The sequence below is a fragment of the Nothobranchius furzeri genome, chromosome 10, assembly GCF_043380555.1.
Source record: "Nothobranchius furzeri strain GRZ-AD chromosome 10, NfurGRZ-RIMD1, whole genome shotgun sequence".
NCBI lineage: Eukaryota > Metazoa > Chordata > Actinopteri > Cyprinodontiformes > Nothobranchiidae > Nothobranchius > Nothobranchius furzeri.
Window position 1 is genome coordinate 37290683 of NC_091750.1, and position 20901 is coordinate 37311583.

General features: G+C 44.0%; 1 protein-coding gene across 3 annotated transcripts in view; it reads left to right on the forward strand.

Moving 5' to 3' along the window:
* Positions 1-20901, forward strand: part of prdm6 (PR domain containing 6) — a 112339-nt gene that overhangs the window by 24556 nt on the left and 66882 nt on the right. For 2 of the 3 annotated variants that reach the window (XM_070555624.1, XM_070555625.1), the window contains exons 3-4: positions 5481-5629; positions 5954-6169. In XM_070555624.1, coding sequence (XP_070411725.1) covers positions 5481-5629; positions 5954-6169 — 365 coding nt within the window. The remainder of the gene's footprint in view (positions 1-5480; positions 5630-5953; positions 6170-20901) is intronic. The other variant, XM_015960312.3, reaches the window with a different exon arrangement.

A 20901-nucleotide genomic window follows, 5' to 3' on the forward strand; every position in this document is an offset into this window, starting at 1 on the left:
AAAAATCGGAATAACCGGTTTCTGCTTTGATCTCCTCCGGTGACCGGGAAGACCTCCGGGAGGTCTGAGGAGATCAAAGGCCTCCGGCGTCATAGTGCGTAAAAGCGCGACTATGCGGCTGCAGCGGAACCGCCGCCGCACTGCTCCTCCACCTCCTCCACCTCCGGGTCCTCACCGCCATCACCGGCGCCGCGGCGTAGAGCCCAACGCCCCGCCGCCGCCGCCGCCCCTCTCCGTTCGTTCTGCGGTGATAAAACGGACCATCAGCAGTAATCTGAGTCGATACGCGCCGCGGCGCCGATGAGGGATGGAGGGACAAGCAGGAATTAATTGCTGTATATAGTTTTGTGTTTGTGGAGGAGGTGGGGGCAGGAGGGAGAGGAGGATCGATCCACCGGCCTGCCGGCCCGCTATTTATCATCCCAACACGGCCGGATCAGGTCTCAGGGGGCGGTTTGCATGGGTGCAGATAAAGAAGTCACATGTCACCGCTGCCGCTGAGTAGTAGTAATAATAATTATAACAATGTTAATAATAATAACAATAATAAGAACAATCACAACAATAAGAATAATAAGAATAATAACAACAATAATAATAGTTATAATTATAACAATGTTAACAATAATAACAACAATAAGAATAATAATAAGAATAACAACAACAATAATAATAATTATAACAATAAGAATAAGAATAACAACAATAATAATAATTATAACAATAATAACAATAACAAAAAATAATTATAACAATAATAACAAGAATAAGAATAACAACAATAATAACAACAATAATAATACCATCAACTATAATTTGTAAGACTTCATAAATGTTGTTAAAATTATTTTATTTATTAACATAAATTTTTTCCAAACGTTTTCTCATATTAACCATTTCAATAAAACGTTTTTTCCTGAATAATTTTTAATAAAACGTGTAAAAGGATTTAAGGATCTCTTTCATATATTTCATTATAGATTTTATGTATTTATACATTGTCCTTATACTTGGTTTATGACATGAAGATATAATTTCATTATTTATGAATTTTAAACATTCCTAAATGTTGTTTGGACTCAGATTTATGCACCAGACCGGATGTCTGCTGCTGTTTTATTATCAACTCTGCTCCTTCTGGATGAAGCGTTTTATTTTTACACTCATAAACAATAATTCCTACATTTCCCACAATGCAATTATCAAACCCAGTTTTGTTGTTGGTTCATTTTCTGAATAATTTGAGAAGTTTGTTGAATTTATGAGTCCTAAACATCACAGATCATAATTTCTGCAAGATTTCAGTCCGTAAATCTGAGAAAGTATCAAAGTCAAACTTAGACTAAATGATAAAATTACACATGAACTCTTTTCCTCTTAATGACATCATTTCTGTTTTAATATTTCCTGCTACGTTTACGTTTAATTCAAACAAAAAACAGCTGAAGTTTTACATTAATGAGCAGAAAAATGTAAATAAAAACATCTCGAAGCTTCTGACTGAATCAAACAGTGAAATAAATCCTGTCTGCAGCTAAAATCGGCTGATGGTTTAATCTGTGAAGTCAGAACTATTTCTGTCTGCTGATTTTAATCTGTCAAACTCGTCTGATTCTTGAATCAGGAGCCTTCAAGAGAAGCTGAAGATGAGGAGCAGCTCTACGTCTCCATGACTCATAAATCAAGTTTATGGAAACAGGCCTGGAACTCTGCATGTGTGTTTACTTGGTCACAATAACTACGAGTTTTTATCCTCAGATGTTTGAACTCGAGCCTCACTTCCTGCTTTAGCCAGACAAACACAAACATGACCATTCTAACAACATATAAAATAAAAAACTACTAAAATAAGAAAATACCAAAAATGCAAAGATGTTTTGAACAAAAAATTAATTTGATTACTATTCATGTTGAGAAAATTAATATTTTATTAGAAACTTTACTGCTTAAAATAATTAAAAAATACTTGAATTGCATTTTTTCTAAAGTTAAAAGATTAAAACATGAAACTTTATATTTTTTATTTAAATAGCTGTAAGAGTTTTATTCTGGGAGGATTTAATGAACTTGACTGAATGACTCGTCCGCCTGCTGTTCAGATCCAGTTTCTGGTCGTCAGGATTGACTCTGCTCCCGTTTGTGGATGAAGTTTAGCAGAAACTCCTGAAGTTTAATGATTTATGTCTTCAAACCTCAAAAACAGACATAAATATCATCAAAGAACCACGAGAAGTGTTTATATAAATGTATGATTATCAGCAGAAGTTGTTTTTTATTCTGATGAACTTTTAAACACGTTGGACCTTCAGTGAGGACGTGTTGAGCAGGTCTGAGTGACGATGTGTTCACAGACCTGCAAAAAAAAATCACGTTTTTTTATTCTGGTGTGTTTATGGTCCACCCTAAACTCTTAACAGATCAGAGAACATCAACCCATTCTGATCACCCGCTGAGTTTTTGATTCAACACTATAAGAAATGTCTTTTTCTTTAAAACTCTAAATAAACTCAGGTCCTGGTTTCACTTTGAATATAAAAACAACTAAAAACCAGTAAAGATGTGTTAAAATATTCAGTAAAATGTTCGATTTAGTGGTCATCTACGTTCCTACCCTCACCTATGGTCACGAGCTTTGGGTAGTGACTGAAAGAACGAGTTCGCGGGTACAAGCGGCTGAAAGGAGTTTGAAGAGCGGCTGGGCTCTCCCTTAGAGATAGGGTGAGAAGCTCGGTCATCCGGGAGGGGCTCGGAGTAGACCCGCTGCTCCTCCACGTCGAGAGGAACCAGTTGAGGTGGCTTAGCCATCTGGTCAAGATGCCTCCTGGACGCCTCCCTGGTGAGGTTTTCCGGGCACGTCCAACCAGGAGGAGACCTAAAGGTAGACCCAGGACACGCTGGAGGGACTATGTCTCTCACCTGGCCAGGGAACGCCTTAGGATTCCCCCGGAGGAGCTGGCCCAAGTGGCTGGGGAGAGGGAATTCTGGCCCTCTCTGCTCAGGCTGCTGCACCTGCGACCCGACTCCAGATGGATTATCAGTTTTTTCATATAAAAAATGTTATTTTCAGATTGTTCAGTGTTTTGATGTCATTTCCTGTTTTATTGTGAAATCTGACTTTATTTCCTGTCTGAATCTTTTATTTCCCCTCGCCGTGTTTCTGTTTAATCATCTGCTCTGTGGTTTTTCTGTTTGTTGTGTTTACTCCTGACACTGATTGGTTTTGTTTGTGCTGGATTTTACTCTCTGTGTTTCTATTCTGCTTTATTTTGATCTTCCTGCCTGTTTCTGACTCTCTGTGGTTTTTCTGGTTCGTATTAAATCAGCAGGACTTATCAGAAATGTTTATTATCCTGATTTCTCTGGACTTGAAGCCTTTCTGCTGCTTCAGTCTCGTTCCGTAGCTCCTCTTCCTGATCCTTGGCTCCATAAAATCTCAGATTCTTGGATTTTAGGTTCATTCTTTCAGGTTTTTTGTTTTATTTGCTGATTAGAATCAACTCTTCTGGAGTTTTTATTCTCTCGTTTCCCCCCCAGTGGAAACGTTTCGTCTCCGCTGGCGGCTCACACCCTAGCTCAACCTCCTGCTGACCTGGATAAAGTTGAGAAACTCGGAGAATTTTTCCCACCTTGCCGTGAACCTGCTCTGCTTTTCCTGGTTTATAAATGACTTTAATATAATTTAATTGGCTTCGATCAATCAGAGTAAAAGCAGCTGTCGGTCTTTCAAACATCCCGAGTCGAGCGGCGTTAACATCCTGTTTCTCCGGCCTCTGTGGGAGTTTTCTGCCCTGATAATCATCTCTCATTATGTTGTTACACTCAATTAGCATCCATTACTGTCAGCCGGCATCTCTGAGTAAATGTTGACACTCGATAATTCCCCAACAATAAGCTGCTGGCCACATTTAGCCTGAAAAAACACTGCGGAGGCATTTCTCCCCCTCGTTGAGTGGAAACGGGATCCTTTTTTCCTTCGGCCTTCCACTCTGAGGCTGAACTTTTCCTGCTGAGGTTTAATTTTCATCTGCAGCAAACTGGACTCGGCTGCTGGTCATCCTGTATGGGGAGAAAACAGTCTCAAAAGATGTGTGTGTGTGTGTCTAAATTTGTGTGTGTGCAACTCTTGATGTGTAACTTGTGTTTACATTTTCGTGTGTAACTTCAGCTCCTACACATACAAATCATTGAATACACACATACACACACACACACACACACACACACACACACACACACACACACACACACACACACACACACACACACACACACATCACGTGGTACACACGGACAAAACTACATTACACACAGATCAGTTTACAAGTACAAAAATCCTTTTGAGACTCTTTTCACACCTGACTGATTTGGGCGTACATGGTGCGTTTGAATGCTGGGTGGAAGCTGGGAAATTAGACTTTCCTATGCAATCGGTTCAAAATTTGTGTTGACGGGACAAATATGTTTTTCTGTGGAAAAATAGAGTATCTCAGGATCCTGTAGTTATATGAGATAGGCCAACATTTAATTTTTAATCATCTAAAATTGTTTATTTAGACATATATGTGTTTGTGAGCCATGAAAACAGTGAAAGGGTTACAAGAAATGACTAATAAATGGCAGAGTGGTTCTCTGACTGGAAAAAAGCAGGGTTCAAAAGGAGAGGAGGCACGACACAATTTTAGATACACACACACACACACACACACACACACACACACACACACACACACACACACACACACACACAGATCTTTTGAGACTTTTTTCTCCCTATAATCCTGCAGGAAAACATGAAAGTTCAAAGAAATAAAAAATGCTTCAGGTCAAATAAAACATTTCACCAACAAATTAAGACTTTTAATAAACAATGTTTTGGGAAGCAATATTACAGAAAACCAAACTAAAAGACTAAAACTCACAAAATATCAAGAAAATGAAACCCAAACACAACAATTATAAGATCTGCCCATGTTTGATCTTTGATTCTATTATTATTTGAAAAAAAAAAAACTTTATTCAGTCCTCACTTACAGATTCGCTATTAGGGATGCACGTTTTCCAGAATTAGTTTAACCTGTGATTGAAGCCATTAAATGGTCAGGGGCGTGTCCAGGGAGTGGCCTGGGGTAGCACATGCCACCCTTGGAATCTGACTGCCCACCCCAGGTGCCACCACACTAAATTACCTTTAAATAGGCTTTTCATTGTCCACAAAAGGCTTGGGGGGTAAAACAAAAAAAGCATAACCATTGGTGCCACCCATACACAAAGTTGCGCCTCACCTGGGCCCCCCCATTTTAAAAGATCTGGACACGCCACTGTAAATGGTTAATACTCGGTTAAACGTGACCTCCCTCTCCAGCCACTCGTGTTGTGATTTAACGCTAAAATAAGTAAACAGATTTATTTCGGAGACGAAAGAAAAGCTGCATCTGGATTGGTTTTTCATAAAGATTAAGCGTGTTTGTTTTTCTCTGCAGGTTGCGACATGTGTGCCGACAACAGGAACGGCGAGTGTCCGATGCACGGTCCGCTCCACTCTCTGCGCCGCCTGGTTGGCACCAGCAGCACGGCGGCACCCGTCCCGCTGCCGGATGTCCCTGATTGGCTGAGAGACCTGCCCAGAGAGGTGACTCCTCCCACTCCCGTGGGTCCTTAGTCATCTTAAATCTGCACAAAGCAACACTACTGACACCTAGAGGCCACAACTCTGAACTGCAACCAAACAAAACACGACAAAATTTTATTTTAACAAGTTGGTGAGAAGAAGAGAAAGTTGATGCATCATCTATGATGCTCTAAATGAATCAGAAATACAAAGAAACGTGATTAGTCTTTAAATGATTATAAATTATCATTCAGGTAAAAGGATGTAGCAAAGTGTAAAAACCTTAAACATCCTTCATGTGTTGATGATGAATAATGATCATGATTATTGTGGTCCTGTGTGCAGGTCTGTCTCTGCACCAGTACGGTTCCTGGTCTGGGTTATGGGATCTGCGCGGCTCAGAGGATCCCTCAGGGAACCTGGATCGGGCCGTTTCAGGGCGTTCCTCTGCTGCTGGACAAACTGCAGTCCGGACCCGTCAGGAACACCAGACACCTGTGGGAGGTGCGTTCAAACACGCCGCTTCGTACAGTCTGGAAATCCTCAAGGAGGAAAAGAAAGGTCAAACTAGATATTTAACTGTTTGTGTTAAAGAGACGATGTGTAGTTTTTGCCGCTAATCTGGACTTTTTGTTGCGGGTCACTTGGACCCAGTAATGGTTGCCTTTGGCCGTCTGCCGCTGGGCTCTGACCAGCCTGTGAATCTCTTTGGTCCTGCAGGACCACCAATCCGATTTCCCTCTTTCCTATTTGTTTCTCTTTCCCTTTCCTTACATTTTTAATCACAATCATTATTTTCTTCTCATTTTAACCATATTTTTAATCATTAAAAACAAAAAAATTATATTTACATTTTTTTCGTTCTTGTGAAGCGCCTCGTGAAGGTGCTATATAAAAGGTGTTTTTCTTTTTCTCGTGTTTTGTTCTACGGGAGCCTGTGAGGACAAAACGCATTTACTGATTTTTAACAAGCGGTTATAAAACTTTCACTATTCATAAACGTTGTTTGACACGTTTACCTCTTCACTCGTTGCCAGGAGGGAGTCTGATGTTCCTAACATTTTGTTGGAGGTTGCGGTCCCAGGAATTTTTGAGCCTAAAGGGCATCCGTTGGCATACAGCTTGCTTGCAATGATTCAGATATGTACTGCCCCCATCACCAGGGAAAATACACACCATTACGTTAAAGAGCAAGTCACCCCCAAGTCAACATGTTATTTCTGATAAACTATATAAATGTGTGTCTAATCGTGCTGCAGACACGTGTAGTCAATAGTTTAGCACTTAAGTGCATTTCAGTAAAAATTTTAATTTTCTGCCTAAAACTGTCAGTGTTGTGCCGTTGTTAGGTAAAAACTCTGCACTGCATTTGAATTTAAATCTGCCATCGCCATTGGCTAAGAGGTACCCTAGAACAGTAGCTGGTACCATATGACGTCACAATGTCGTTGTGAGTCTGTGTGTGTGTACTTGTTAGCGGCTCCGCCCTCTCGGTCTGCTAGACAACAGCATTTGTTGCATTTTTCAAACAGGGAGTGAAGTAATACTCTGGTAGGGGGTGATTTGCTCTTTAAAGAAGAAACTGCAAGTTAACAGTATAAAATAACAAAACGTACCAGTAGAGGGAGCTCTCGTATAAAAAAAACCTCTTTGATTCTCAGATTTACAACATTTCGTTTCTCCAACTCTTTTAACTATTTAACTAGCAGTGCGCTACCAACACTATCTATGGTCGGGACGGTGTGCTGCTGACCTCTACTCAGGACTGTGGATCGGTGGGCAGAATACTTCGAAGACCTCCTCAATCCCACCGACACGTCTTCCAGTGAGGAAGCAGAGTCTGGGGACTTTGGGTTGGCCTCTCAAATCTCTGGTGCTGAGGCCATTGAGGTGGTTAAAAAGCTCCCCTGTGGAAAGGCTCCAGGGGTGGACGAGATCCGCCCGGAGTTCCTTAAGGCTCTGGATATTGTGGGGCTGTGTTGGCTGACGCGGCTCTGCATTATCGCGTGGACATCGGGGGCAGTCCCACTGGACTGGCAGACCGGGGTGGTGGTCCCCTTGTTTAAAAAGGGGACCGCAGGGTGTGTTCCAACTACAGGGGGATCACACTCCTGAGCCTTCCTGGTAAGGTCTATTCAGGGGTTCTGGAGAGGAGGGTCCGTCGGATTGTCAAACCTCAGATTCAGGAGGAGCAATACGGTTTTCGTCCTGGCGGTGGAACACTGGACCAGCTCTATACCCTTAGGGGGATCTTGGAGGGTGCATGGGAATTTGCCCAACCAGTCTACATGTGTTTTGTGGATTTGGAGAAGGCGATTGACCGCGTTCCTCGGGGGGCCCTGTGGGGGGTACTCTGGGAGTATGGGGTACCAAGCCCTCTGATACGGGCTGTTAGGTCCCTGCATGACCGGTGTCAGAGCTTGGTTCACATTGTCGGCAGTAAGTCGGGCTCGTTCCCAGTGAGAGTTGGACTCCGCAAAGACTGCCCTTTGTCACCGATTCTGTTCATAACCTTCATGGACAGGATTTCTAGGCACAGCCAAGGTGTGGAGGGCATCCGTTCTGGTGGCCTGAGGATCAGGTCTCTGCTTTTTGCAGATGATGTGCTCCTGTTGGCTTCATCAGAACGTGATCTTCAGCTTTCACTGGAGCGGTTCGCAGCCGAGTGTGAATCAGCTGGGATGAGAATCAGCTCCTCTAAATTAGAAACCATGGTCTTGATTCGGAAAAGGGTACACTGCCTTCTCCAGGTCAGGGATGAGGTCCTACCTCAAGTGGACGGGTTTAAGTATCTCGGGGTCTTGTTCAGGAGTGAGGGAAAACTGGAGCATGAGATGGATAGGCGGATTGGTGCTGCGTCTGCAGTGATGCGGGCGTTGTACCGGTCTGTCGTGGTGAAGAGAGAGCTGAGTCAGAAGGCGAAGCTCTCGATTTACTGGTCCATCTACGTTCCTACCCTCACCTATGGTCATGAGCTTTGGGTAGTGACCGAAAGAACGAGATCATGGATACAAGCGGCCGAAATGAGTATTTTCCAAATAGTGGCTGGGCTCTCCCTTAGAGATAAGGTGAGAAGCTCTGTCATTTGGGAGGGGCTCGGAGTAGACCCGCTGCTCCTCCACATCGAGAGGAGCCAGTTGAGGTTGCTTGGGCATCTGGTCAGGATGCCTCCTGGACGCCTCCCTGGTGAGGTTTTCTGGGCACGTCCAACCGGGAGGAGACCTAAAGGGGGACCCAGGACACGGTGGAGGGACTATGTCTCTCACCTGGCCAGGGAACACCTTGGGATTCCCCCTGAGGAGCTGGCCCAAGTGGCTGGGGAGAGGGAAGTGTGGGCCTCTCGCCTTAGGCTACTGCCCCTGTGACCCGACTCTGGATAAGCGGATAAAAATGGATGGATGGATGGTTTTTCAGGCCTTCGCTGTGGTGCCCCCTACTGGCAGCAGCAGATGTTGCGTGTTTTAGGGCAAAACTCAGATATGAATGAATCAAATACACCAGTAGTTTTCTGTCACATTCTGCTGTTTCTGGTCCGTTTCAGATCATTTTTTATGCTGCTAGAAAACCTCGACTGAAACCAACCGGAGAAAAACTATAAATAACACCAACTAGTTTTCCTGGACTCACCAAGAGTAACATTTAACACCGACCACATCTTTGTTCCCTCTTTTCCTAATCAGGACTGAACTTTATTTGAATGCCGTCTCAATGCAGAACCTGTGGAGGAGCTCAGAACAGATGTCATTGGTTTAGGGACTATGTCTCTCACCTGGCCACCTGGGGCGACGGTGGCACAGGGGTTAAGCGCTCGCACCGTAATCAGAAGGTTGCAGGTTCGAGCCCCGCTCAGTCTGTCACTGTCGTTGTGTCCTTGGGCAAGACACTTAACCCACGTTGCCTGCTGGTGGTGGTCGGAGGCGCCAGTGCTCGGCAGCCTCGCCTCTGTCAGTGCGCCCAGGGCAGCTGTGGCTACATTGTAGCTCATTCCCACCAGTGTGTGAATGTGTGTGTGAATGGGTGAGTGACTGATTGTGTTGTAAAGCACCTTGGGGGGTTCCATGACTCTAGAAGGCGCTATATCAAATACAGGCCATTTTACCATTTTAGTACTTTCAAATTAAAAGCTCCATGTAAATATGAATAAAGCCACATGACTTTAAACTTCTGATGTGTGTAAATATGTTCTTTGATGAGGTTCATGTGTAATTAACCTGTATGTGGTAACCAGAGGTAACTAGTACCCATTTTACTCTGACACCACACCTAAAAGTATCTCTGATATAAACTTACTAGAGGATTTCTATCCGTTTAACCCGTCAGCTGTTGATCAGATCTTCTCTGTTTGAACTGAAGACGTTTGTTAGAATTGACCTGGTAACAACCTGCTGATCGTCAGATATTTAAATGAATTCATGAGTTAATTGGTTAAGCCATCCATCTGCTCTTCGCTCCTCATCCTGAGTTAATGATTGTTTCTTTCAGCTTGTTTCACGTTGATGCAGAACCTGGAATAATTAAAGTTCTCTAGATGTGGACTAGAGGTGTTGATGCTCGTGTTGGTGCCACGCGGTCGTCGCCTCGTCGCCTCTCAGTCCATTGATCAGAGTAGATTGTATTTACATACAGTGGCAGGAGAAAGTCAATGTGGCCGTTATAAACAGCTGCATTAGCATGGGGGGGCAGTGGAGGATGCTGGGAGATGGATGAGTCCCCGGCGGCCGAGCTGCTAAAGGTCAGTCAGACGTCGTTTGACCGGACATCAGTCTCTCTGCTGTTGACCGCAGGAGGAGGAGGAGGACCGGGGGGGGGGGTAGACTCCTTCTGAGGGTCAGAGGTCACAGGAACTGAAGTCAGCCATGTTCTTTTGGAGCAGGAGTTTAACTTGTCTGCAGGAGCAGCAGTGTTTCAGGTTTAGCCTGGTTTTTACGTCATTCATACCGGAAAACGGATAACAACAGTTAAGTTTTAATATTCAATTCAAGTTTATTTATGTAGCGCCAAATCACGACAAGAGTCGTCCAGGGTATCCGCGGGTCCTTAAAAAGTCTTAAATTTGCTTTTCCAAATTTAAGGCCTTAAAAATCCTTAAAGCGCAAGTCACCCCCAAATATACTTTTTTTCTGATAAACTATATAAATGCGTGTCTAATCGTGCTGCAGACACGTGTAGTCAATAGTTTTGCACTTTAGTGCATTTTAGTTAAAATTTAAATTTTCTGCCTAAAACCGTCAGTGTTGTGTTGTTGTCAGGTAAAAACTCTGCACTGCATTTGAATTAAAATCTACCATCGCTATTGGCTAAGAGGTACCTTAGAACGTTAGCTGGTACCATATGATGTCACAATGTTGTGAGCCTGTGTGTGTTTTTGTTAGCAGCTCCACCCTCTCGGTCTGCTAGGCAACAGCATTTTTCAAACAGGAAGTGGGAGTGGAGTAATACTCTGGTAGGGGGTGACTTGCTCTTTAAAAATGACAAATAATCCTTAAATACAGTTTCCAAAGGTCTTAAATGTCCAAAGACCCAATAAACAACATTCTTTTATTTCTATAAAATGTGTATGATGTTGGCGTAAGCGGAACCGTACACATTCAGTTGGTTGTGAAAGGGGGCTATTTTTAGATGAGCACATTAGCTGGTTAAGCTAGTGGGAGCTTGCGCCATGGGGAAGTGCAAGTTTAATGGTAACTGGATGGTTAATCCCACGTTCGCGACGTGGTTAGCACCAGTTCCAGGCAATAGCTGGAAATTATAGCTTATATTTAATTTTAAAAAATTGCTTAAATTTGGTCAAAATGTCCTTAAAAAAGGTCTTAAAAAGTCTTAAATTTGGCTCCCAAAAACCTGCAGATACCCTGGTCATCTCAAGGCACTTCACATAATAAACATTCCAATTCAGGTCAGTTCATTAAGCCAATCAGTAACAAGTTTCCTATATAAGGAACCCAGCAAATTGCATCAAGTCACTGACTAGTGTCAGTGACTTTACAGCAATCCTCATACTAAGCAAGCATGCAGCAACAGTGGAGAGGAAAACTCCCTTTTAACAGGAAGAAACCTCCAGAAAATCCTGGCTCAGTATAAGCAGCCATCCTCCACGACTCACTGGGGATGGAGAAGACAGAACACACACACACACGCACGCACACACACACACACACACACACGCACGCATGCACGCACTAGTGAAATAGTAATAGAAGAACAGAAAAAGAAACAAACGATGGGATTTGGACCGTGACCCGGGGTCATTGATGGTCCTGCAGGTGTTGGTGCCAAAGCTGCTTAAATATTTTTTAAAATCTGTTTCTGATTTTTTTTTTTCAAACTAATTTTATTTACCTCTTTTTTACGAGTTGCTCTAAAACTTTGAATAATCTTTTCGTTGTGGTTGACTCGGACCCAGTAAAGGTCCCCGTTGGCCTTCTGCTGCTGGTCTCAGACCAGCCTCTGAATCTCTGGGCCCTGCAGGACCAGCGATCCGATTAGCTGCCTCTGAGCGCCGGCCCGTTATCGGCTGCCGGGCTGCACCGGTCATTAGGTCTATTGATGGATCAGCGTTGCACACAGATCCCATTAAAACTCACTGGTTGTTAAACTCTCTTATTGACGCTCCTCAAAACAGGAAGTGATGTGTGTCCTATAGCCAATCAGGGCGCTTGTGTCATGTTGTCTATGGTGTCCAGGAAGGGCCGGTTTGGGTCAGCAGCACGGGGAGCACCTCTGATTTTCCTCCTCCCAGTCCGCTGCTGATTGAAAAGAATTTGCAGTAAAAACACCGGAGCGTTCCCACTGCTCATGGCGCTGACCCGGTCCCGCTGGGTTTTACTGGAGTTCAGTTTGTGGACACATCAGAGTGGATCGTCGAAGTAAAAACGAGAAGCAAACATCAGAACTTCAGAGCTAAATATTTAGTTTGCGTTGGATGTTGATGGGACACACGATGGGACACGAGGATTCCCAGAATTCCAGGTCCTTTATTTTTGCCTCCTGAGGTATTCCGTCGGCGTGTTTATGAGTCTGTCCATCATGGCGTTGCTCCCTGCAGGTTTCTGTCTGACTTTTTGTTTCGGCGGTCTGTGGTCGTAGCGTCCAGCCAGCCTTCTGTCTTCCTGACTGATGTCGGTAGTTAATGTTTTATTAAACCACATCTGACATCACCGCTCCGATTACGTAATCACAAACGGTTTCTGCCGAATTACACAAAACCCAGTTACGTGTTTGGGTTTCAGCGAGGCAGACGTGTTTTTATCCGCAGGACAAAACCACACCGATGTAATAATAAATAATCTTTAAGCTCCGATGCTCCTTTTCCTGTGAGGGGAACAGAAGAAACCACTATAGCCAAACGCTGTCTGGGGATCAGAAACGGCTGATGATCAGCACGATCAGCTGTTGCTGATGAATGGATTAGTGAAATCAGGCCTCAAAACCAGAATCGGTGCATCAAACCAAATGATCATAGAATAAATAGATTGTTACATGTTGAGAATGAAAAACAAAAAAATTGAAGACGATCAAAAACGCCAAATTTAACAAACATGGAACCTCGGGATGTTTTTGATGAGAAAATTAATTATTTTAACTGCAGCAGAAAATCAGCTGGTGATTGGAAATGTCAGCCTGTGACCAACCAATCTGAAATTCAAAAATCTGATTTTCTTATATCTTATTTGTTTTGGTTTAAAAATAAAAAGCAGAATCCCCAAGTGGCAAAGAAAAGTCTGACATTTTCCCTGGTCCATGAACTCCTCATTGCTACCTGCTAACTCATGCTAGGGCTACCAGATCTTCCACGAGGAGGTTTCCACTTCCAGAATGGGGCATTAAATGTATTTATTTAATTTGTGTTCTATAAATTGTAGTTGTTGTTGTTTTTTCAACAGCAGAATCAGCGGAAATCGGTATCGGCAGATCAGGAGTCAGAAATTGGTATCGGACTTAAAAACCAAAATCTGTGATTTTCAAAAGAATAAAATCCGCTGATAATAAAAATTTTTCTGACTTTTGAAGGATGAACATGGGGGGGGGGATGATCTGCCAGCACCCCCACCCTGGACTGGACCTCAAATTTCAAAGTCGTTTTTTAAATTGACCCTTGGACCGTTTCATTTGAGTACTCTGTTTTACAGTAATCTGAAACTAAACCACAAAAATATGAAACACAACATATTTTTTAAATGAAGAAAATCTTGTTTTTCTTATTTCAGGATGTTTAAGTGAAGGTGATTCCGTTTTTGTGTGATACCCAGAAGAGTCGGGACAGTTAATAGAGTGTGTCTGTTTATTAGGGATGCTGTGGGGGGGGCCTCCTCACACCTGAGGATGTCTAACAGACCCTGAAGGAGTTTGTGATTCCAGCCGGAGAGAGTCGAGGAAAAAACGGACGGGAAAATAAAGAGGTTGAGAAAAAGTATTCTTGTGAAAACAAGAGAGCTGACCTGGAGCCTGAAGCAAGCGCAGCGCTCTTCCCACCTCTCAAAGACACGAGATAGCTTATTTTTCTTTATCTTTTTATTTGATCTGGTTTGGGGAGGTGGAGAGGCCGAAACGCTTTGCTCTGTTTCTCTAAGTGATTTAAACTCTGATGTTCAGCTGAGTGAAAACATCTGGAGACGCTTTTAGGAGTTCTGCAGGAATCTGGATTCTAGTGGATCTCCAGCGTCAGACGTTTGATTTTGCTTCTGAACTGTAGACGTGGTTTTCACTGCTGCCTTTCCCACCCCGACTTTAAGATGATCTGACCTGCAGGTCAGGCTGCGGCTGCTAGAAGACCACCGCTCAGCCCGGTCCTGTTTGGTTAGACCCACTCTGTGAGTCGGGTCGGACCGTACTCATTTCTGTCTCTGCGTGACGCCACCCTGCAGGCCGCGGTGACCACAGGAGTGGAGAAGAAAGAGCGGGTTTTCCCACCAGGCCGGCAGAACGTGTATTCACGGGATTCCTCAGAACCGAGCAGCATGTTGGTTCCTCGTTTTGGGTTCTGGAGCGTTGTCGTTTTCTTCATTCAAGGATTGAAACATTAAATTTTCTACCATTTTAATAAGTTCTGATTAAAGCTATAAAATAAGTTCTTATTACTTTGATCCGTGTTTGTTTTCCCCACATTCCAACGGAGTTTCCGGTATTTACTCGTGTACTTATTCTAGTTTTTACTCCGGTTTTCTACTCCAGTAATTACTCTGGTTTTTACTCTGGTGTTTACTCCGGTATTTACTTTGGTGTTTACTCCTGTACTTATTCCAGTTTTTACTCTGGTTCTTACTCTGGTAATTACTTCGGTTTTTACCCTGGTTTTAACTTCAGTATTTACTCTGGTCTTTACTCCCGTACTTATTCCCGTTTTTACTCTGTTTTTACTGCGGTCTTTACTCTGGTATTTATTCTGGTTTTTACTCTGGTTTTAACTCCGGTATGTACTCCGGTTTTTACTCTGGTTTTTACTCCTGTACTTATTCCAGTTTTTACTCCGGTTCTTACTCTGGTTTTTACTCTGGTAATTACTCCAGTTTTTACCCTGGTTTTAACTCCGGTATGTACTCCGGTTTTTACTCTGATATTTACTCTGATTTTTACTCTGGTATTTACTCTGGTTTTTACTCCTGTACTTATTCCAGTTTTTACTCTTGTTCTTACTCTGGTTTTTACTCTGGTAATTACTCCAGTATTTACTCCAGTATTTACTCTGGTTTTTACTCCTGTATTCCTGCTGTGGCCCCCAGACTCTGGACCTTTCTCCCCCTGAGCCTGAGATCAGTGGACTCAGTGGTCTCCTTTAAAAAGCAGCTGAAGACTCACTTGTTCAAGCTGGCTTTTCTATGACCTTCTTCACCTCTCTCTCTTTATTCTGCTCTCCCAACCTATTCTACCTTCCTCAGGATCCACTGATTTCCCTCTTTCCTGTTCACTCTCTCTTTCTTTACGTTTTTTAATCACAATTGTCTATTTTTTGCTCATTCAAAATATATTTTTAACCATTTTCTAAATTCTGCAGCTAACGAATGACTAAAACAAGAATCTTCATCCAAGGATTGTTTTTCTTATCTGAAGATCTTTATAAATGTTTTAGCACCATAGCTGCAATACACAGAAAAATAAAAATGACATCACCAACTAATAAACACATCGTAGCGTCACGCTGAGGGAGAATGAGATTGAGCCACTGTTGGAGGCAAAAAAAACATGGCGTTTTTCCTCTTATTATGTTAAATGGAAGTTATTATTTTACACAGAAAATGTTTACATTTAGGCATGATGGGAGAGAAACGTGACGTTAGCGACCTAAAATGTTTTAGTTTTTCTGTTTTTATGAGAAGGGGACACGGCAGATATCAGTGTTGGGAATTAACAATCAACAATCTTGTTGGATACGGCAAAAAAGTCAATGTGGAGCATCCCTGTTTATAACTCTACAGTAACATTAGTTTACAAATACAAGACCATATTTTTCTTTGTAAAACCCATGGGCTGTAGTATTTTGAATATATTTTTATATACTGGTATATAAGTATTTCGTATTACATCTTTTACTCAACATTGAAGTTACCAAGTTACTCAACAGTTCTTCTGCTGCTTTGGAAAGTTTTGGTTGAAATTTTGGTGCGCTATGATAAAGTCAGCCTCTATCATGTTATTTTCTTGTCAACGTTTTTTTAATTAAATAAATAAAAACATATATTTATTACCATGATTCACGCTGGTAAAGCTGCACTCCAAATCAGATTTTAGGGTTAGGGTTCGTGTCTGATGACATCGTCAACACGACACTTCTCAAAATCGTGTCACAGGACACACAAAATCACTTAGGTTGTTATTTGGCCTGTGGGCCACAGGTTGGAGACCCCTGTGTGTGGCTGGTACCTGGGTCCTGTTGGTGTTGGTCCGTGGTACGGGGGTGGGGGGGTACAGACCTCTGAGGTGAATCGAGTCAGTTATCTAAATATTTTCCGTCCCTCAGAACAACTATTACCGTCTGATTTATGACTCCGCTCAGCCACCATGCTGGAACCTCGCCTCAGACGTGAAGTGGTTCTGGCTGCATGTGGAGGTCCGACTGTTGCTCTTGGGCGTGATGGCGGCCATGGCGGCTTGGTTTACAAGACCCGCTGGTAAAAAATGAGCCACTCACCGAAAGATCTGATGGGCTGAACATCATCCTGTCAGAGGGAATGGACCCGGAGCTCCGTGGATCCGTTTGGGTTTATTTGACCTCCGTTTCTGTGCAGCTGGCTCAGAGAAACATCTCTGTGGCTACGGACAGTTAAACGTACCGAGTGACAACGAATCAGTGGGATGTTGTTACCTCACACGTAGATGAGGGGATGGGAACGCTGCTTAAAGGAGGGAAAATGGAAAAAGGGGGAGAAAAAAAGGACAAACCTAGAAGAGAGACTTCTGGTTCTGACTCAAATCTCACTGCTGGTTTCATTTATTTGTGTCGAAAGTGTTTCCGGCCAAAAGCGTTACTGATCTTCTGATTCATAAAAGCAGAAAAACATCTAGATGGAGTTAAAAATCTGTGTGACTGAGGTAATATTTTCTTTAGTTTTATCAAATTCATTAAAGTTAAAAATTTCCGTTTTGTCTCAGATTTCTTCTTCAGCTTCAGATTGGAGCTCTGAGCCATATGATGTAGTTTTATCTGTGTTGCTGACTCATGAGGAGGTGAGCTGAGCAGGAGGAGAGGTGATGTGAGGCGGTGGAGGAGAAGCAGTGAGCTGAGGAGGAGGTAGATGGAGAGAACAGATAACAGTAGAATTAGTGGAGTTTCATTGATTAGCTGTAGAACAGCAGCGTGTGATCATTGATCGGCTCTCAGGGCAGTTTTACAGGATTTGGGATGAAAAACGGGAAGAAGGAGGGAACGTTGTGTTTAGTAGAGACAGACGAGAAGAAGGCGGACAACGCTCCGACTTTTCCTGGCGCTGATGTTTGTGTTTAGAAAACATTTATGCAGAAAGTCTCACAGATGCACCGATTTTGGTTTTAGACACCGATGCCGATTTCAGATTTTTGTGCGGTTCTGACCTGCTGAGAATCTGATTTGATAGAACAGACACTTTGCAATACAATAGAGCTTTCAGACTTACCATTTATTAGCTCAAGCATAAGAAAACATGAAAGCTTCAAAAGTATTAGTATCAGCACCTCGCTGACAGCATGGTGGGAGTTAGGGCTGTCGCGGTTGAGGAATTCCCCCTGCGGTGATTCAGGGTGGCTTAATATTGCGGTGTGCGATATTATTGCAGCACTTTTTTATTGCAGTACTATCTAAACATAATGTTTACACATTTAAAAAAGGTTAAAAATTGCCGTGCCTTCTTTAATAACACTTTACTGAATGCAGATCAAAGGGCAGTAACAACGCAGATCGCAGTAACGCTTGTTTCTCCGACAGTCGGAGTCCGACTGAACTTAAAAACAACAAAATTCAGGAGGTTAAACTTTTAAATGCAAATTTGGCTGCAGCATCTAACAAATAAGAAACAAGTCCCCATTTTGTTTAGTTGTTTAAAATCAAGCATAAAAAATTACATGTACCGGGCGCGCACGCGCGCGCCGGGGGGGGGCGCACTATCATTTCACTTTCACACACACGAATGACGGTGATTTATAGCTCGGTCACATCCTTGTTACCTACAAGGAAAAGCAGCATGTTAACTACGGTTTGAGAGAGGATCTGAGAGGGGTGGCAACATTTGCAGCAACACTGAAAAGCCTCTCGGATGGTGCGCTCGTTGCACTAACACACACGTACTTGCGTGCGACTCTGGCGAGCAAAGGGAATCTCCCGTTTGTTGCTCCACCATGTCACGGGGGTTTTCTTTAGGGTGGATGCATTCCTCCTGCAGGTAGCGAGTGAGCTCCAGCTCGGCTCAAACTCTCTTTGGGACGGCTGCAGAAGCAGTGCTTGTCCGGGACTTCAGCAGGTCTCCGAGCGTTTATTTATTTATTTATTTGCCGCTGGTGGCAGCTCTGTCTCGGCCAAGGACTCTGGCTGCGCAGCAGCTGACGTACTGAAAACCAAAGCGCTCCCACAGGAGCGAAGTAACGTTTCGTTTTGATACCAGTGCAGCCATCCTTCTCAACATGCATCATTGAGTTGAACCAAGTTCAGTAATCGCGGTGGCCCATGATGCAGCGCGGTGGGTTTCTTCATATCGCGATATTTCATTTTTGCGGTTACCGCGACAGCCCTAGTGGGAGTATCTAAAAATGACAGAGTCTTCACTAGTACCATGCAGTCGCACACCTATCTGGAATAATCCTGATATTTTGCAAAACAACAAAATGATGAACCTTCCGGACTGGAAAAATAAAGGAATCCTATACCTGGAACACATATATGAAGGATTGGTCTTCATCCCATTTAATTGAATAGTCTCCCAATTTGGAATAGATAAGAATAGCTTTTTAGAATATCACCAAGTTAAATCTGTAGTTAAACAAAAATTTAAGCTCAATAAAATAGAATTACAAACACCACCAAGGGTATTAGTCTTCTATAATCTCAAACCCCCCAAACTACTGTCTAAAGTATATAAGACACTGTCCAAAATAGACGATAAAATAGTAATCCCTATTGAAAAATGGGAGGTGGATCTATCAGTTAGCTTTGACCAGAACTTCTGGTCCCAAACTTGTTTATAAACTTTTAAAATGATCAGACACTCCAATTTACAATTAATTCAGTACAAAATTCTACACAGAGTACACTATACAGGTCATCGGATGTTCAAGATGGGGTTTGTGTCATCTGACACCTGTACACACTGCACAAACAACATTCCTGACAATTACATTCACGCACTGTGGTCCTGTCCACCTGTCCAGGAATTTTGGGGTAGAGTATGTGAGGATCTGTCAAAATGTCTGAAATTTCATATCCCAACCACCCCCTCTCTTTGTTTACTGGGAAACCTGGACGATGTCCCGATTGAAACATCTTTGGTTCACGTGGTTCAGACTGCCATATGCATCGCTACAAAAACTATCCTCTTGAATTGGAAAAATAGAGAAACTCTCTGCATTAACCAGTATAGAAATCTTTTGTTAGATCATATTACACTTGATTTAGCCTCTGCTTCCACTTCAAATCAATCTCTCTGGGCTCCTTTGATCGGTTCCATCACATAGCGATGATGGGGGACCATTGATATTGTCCTGTGGGATGATGTGGGTGAGGGGGTGGAGGGTCTGAATTTGGAGTATCCGGATGTTTCCTGGAGGTGGGTTCACTGGGGGTGTCTGGGACTGGGGGGCTGCTGCCCCCCTCTGGAGGTGCTTGGGTTGCCTCGGGGGTGGACTACTGGCGGTTGTGAGTGGGGCCCCTTGGGGGTCTTGGCGGCGGCCATGGGTCTTTGCCTGGCAGCTGCATTGCCCCTGAGCGGGTCTGGGTGGGGGCCTGGGGGCTCGGGGTGTGGGGTGGCCGGCCCCGTGTGGGGATCTGGGTGGGGCCTTGGGGGTCCAGTCCTGACATGTATGCTGCCTGGAAGAAGGCAGGAGCATGCGGCAGTGCCTGGCCCGGGCTCAGGGGCCTCAGGTAGACCTTGGCTTCTCTGCTGTCCCATCACAGGGGAGGGGGAAGTCCAGGAGGGGGAGGTCCCAACCTTACCTAGATGGCCTATGTCTTATATATTCTGGAAGGGGGGGGCTGCTCATCAGCACCCCAGCAGAAAGGTCAAACTCTGGCAACCGGTGATGGTTGTACCCCATGTGCAGCAGTACCGGGACCAGAGTGAATAGGGTGTGTATGGGGAGCATGAGTGGGTGCCCAGCATGCATTTTTGTAAGTCTTTGGTTGTATGTGCATGTGTGAGCATGAAGGAGGGAGTGTGTGACTGTGTTTGTGTATGACTGTATATGTCAGGTGGGGCCTTTGACTCCTCCCTTCTCCTGGAACTTCTTTTGAATACATCGCTATACATCTTCGTCTCCCCTCTCCCTGCCACACCTGGTGTGAGGTGTGGTGCCTTGGTCTGCCTGAGTGTTTGTGGCTCCCGGGTCAGAGGGTTTAAGATTTTTGGCATCTGCCTGATCAATCCCGGTGGCTGCCTGGTGGGGTCTGGGTCCCTGGGCTCTGCTGGGTCCTCGGCGGGGGTGGTTGCTTCCGGGTTGCTGGGTCCTGGGCTCGACCGGCTAGGGGGTGGGAGGCTGCGGGCGGGCCTGTGGGCTTGCAGCTGATATCTCCCGGGACTCTGCCGGCTGCTGGTTGTGGCCCCCCCGAGGCGATCCTCTGCGCCTCTTGAGGGGGGCAGGGGCTTTTCTGGTCGCGGTCTCCTTGGGGTTCCTGTGCT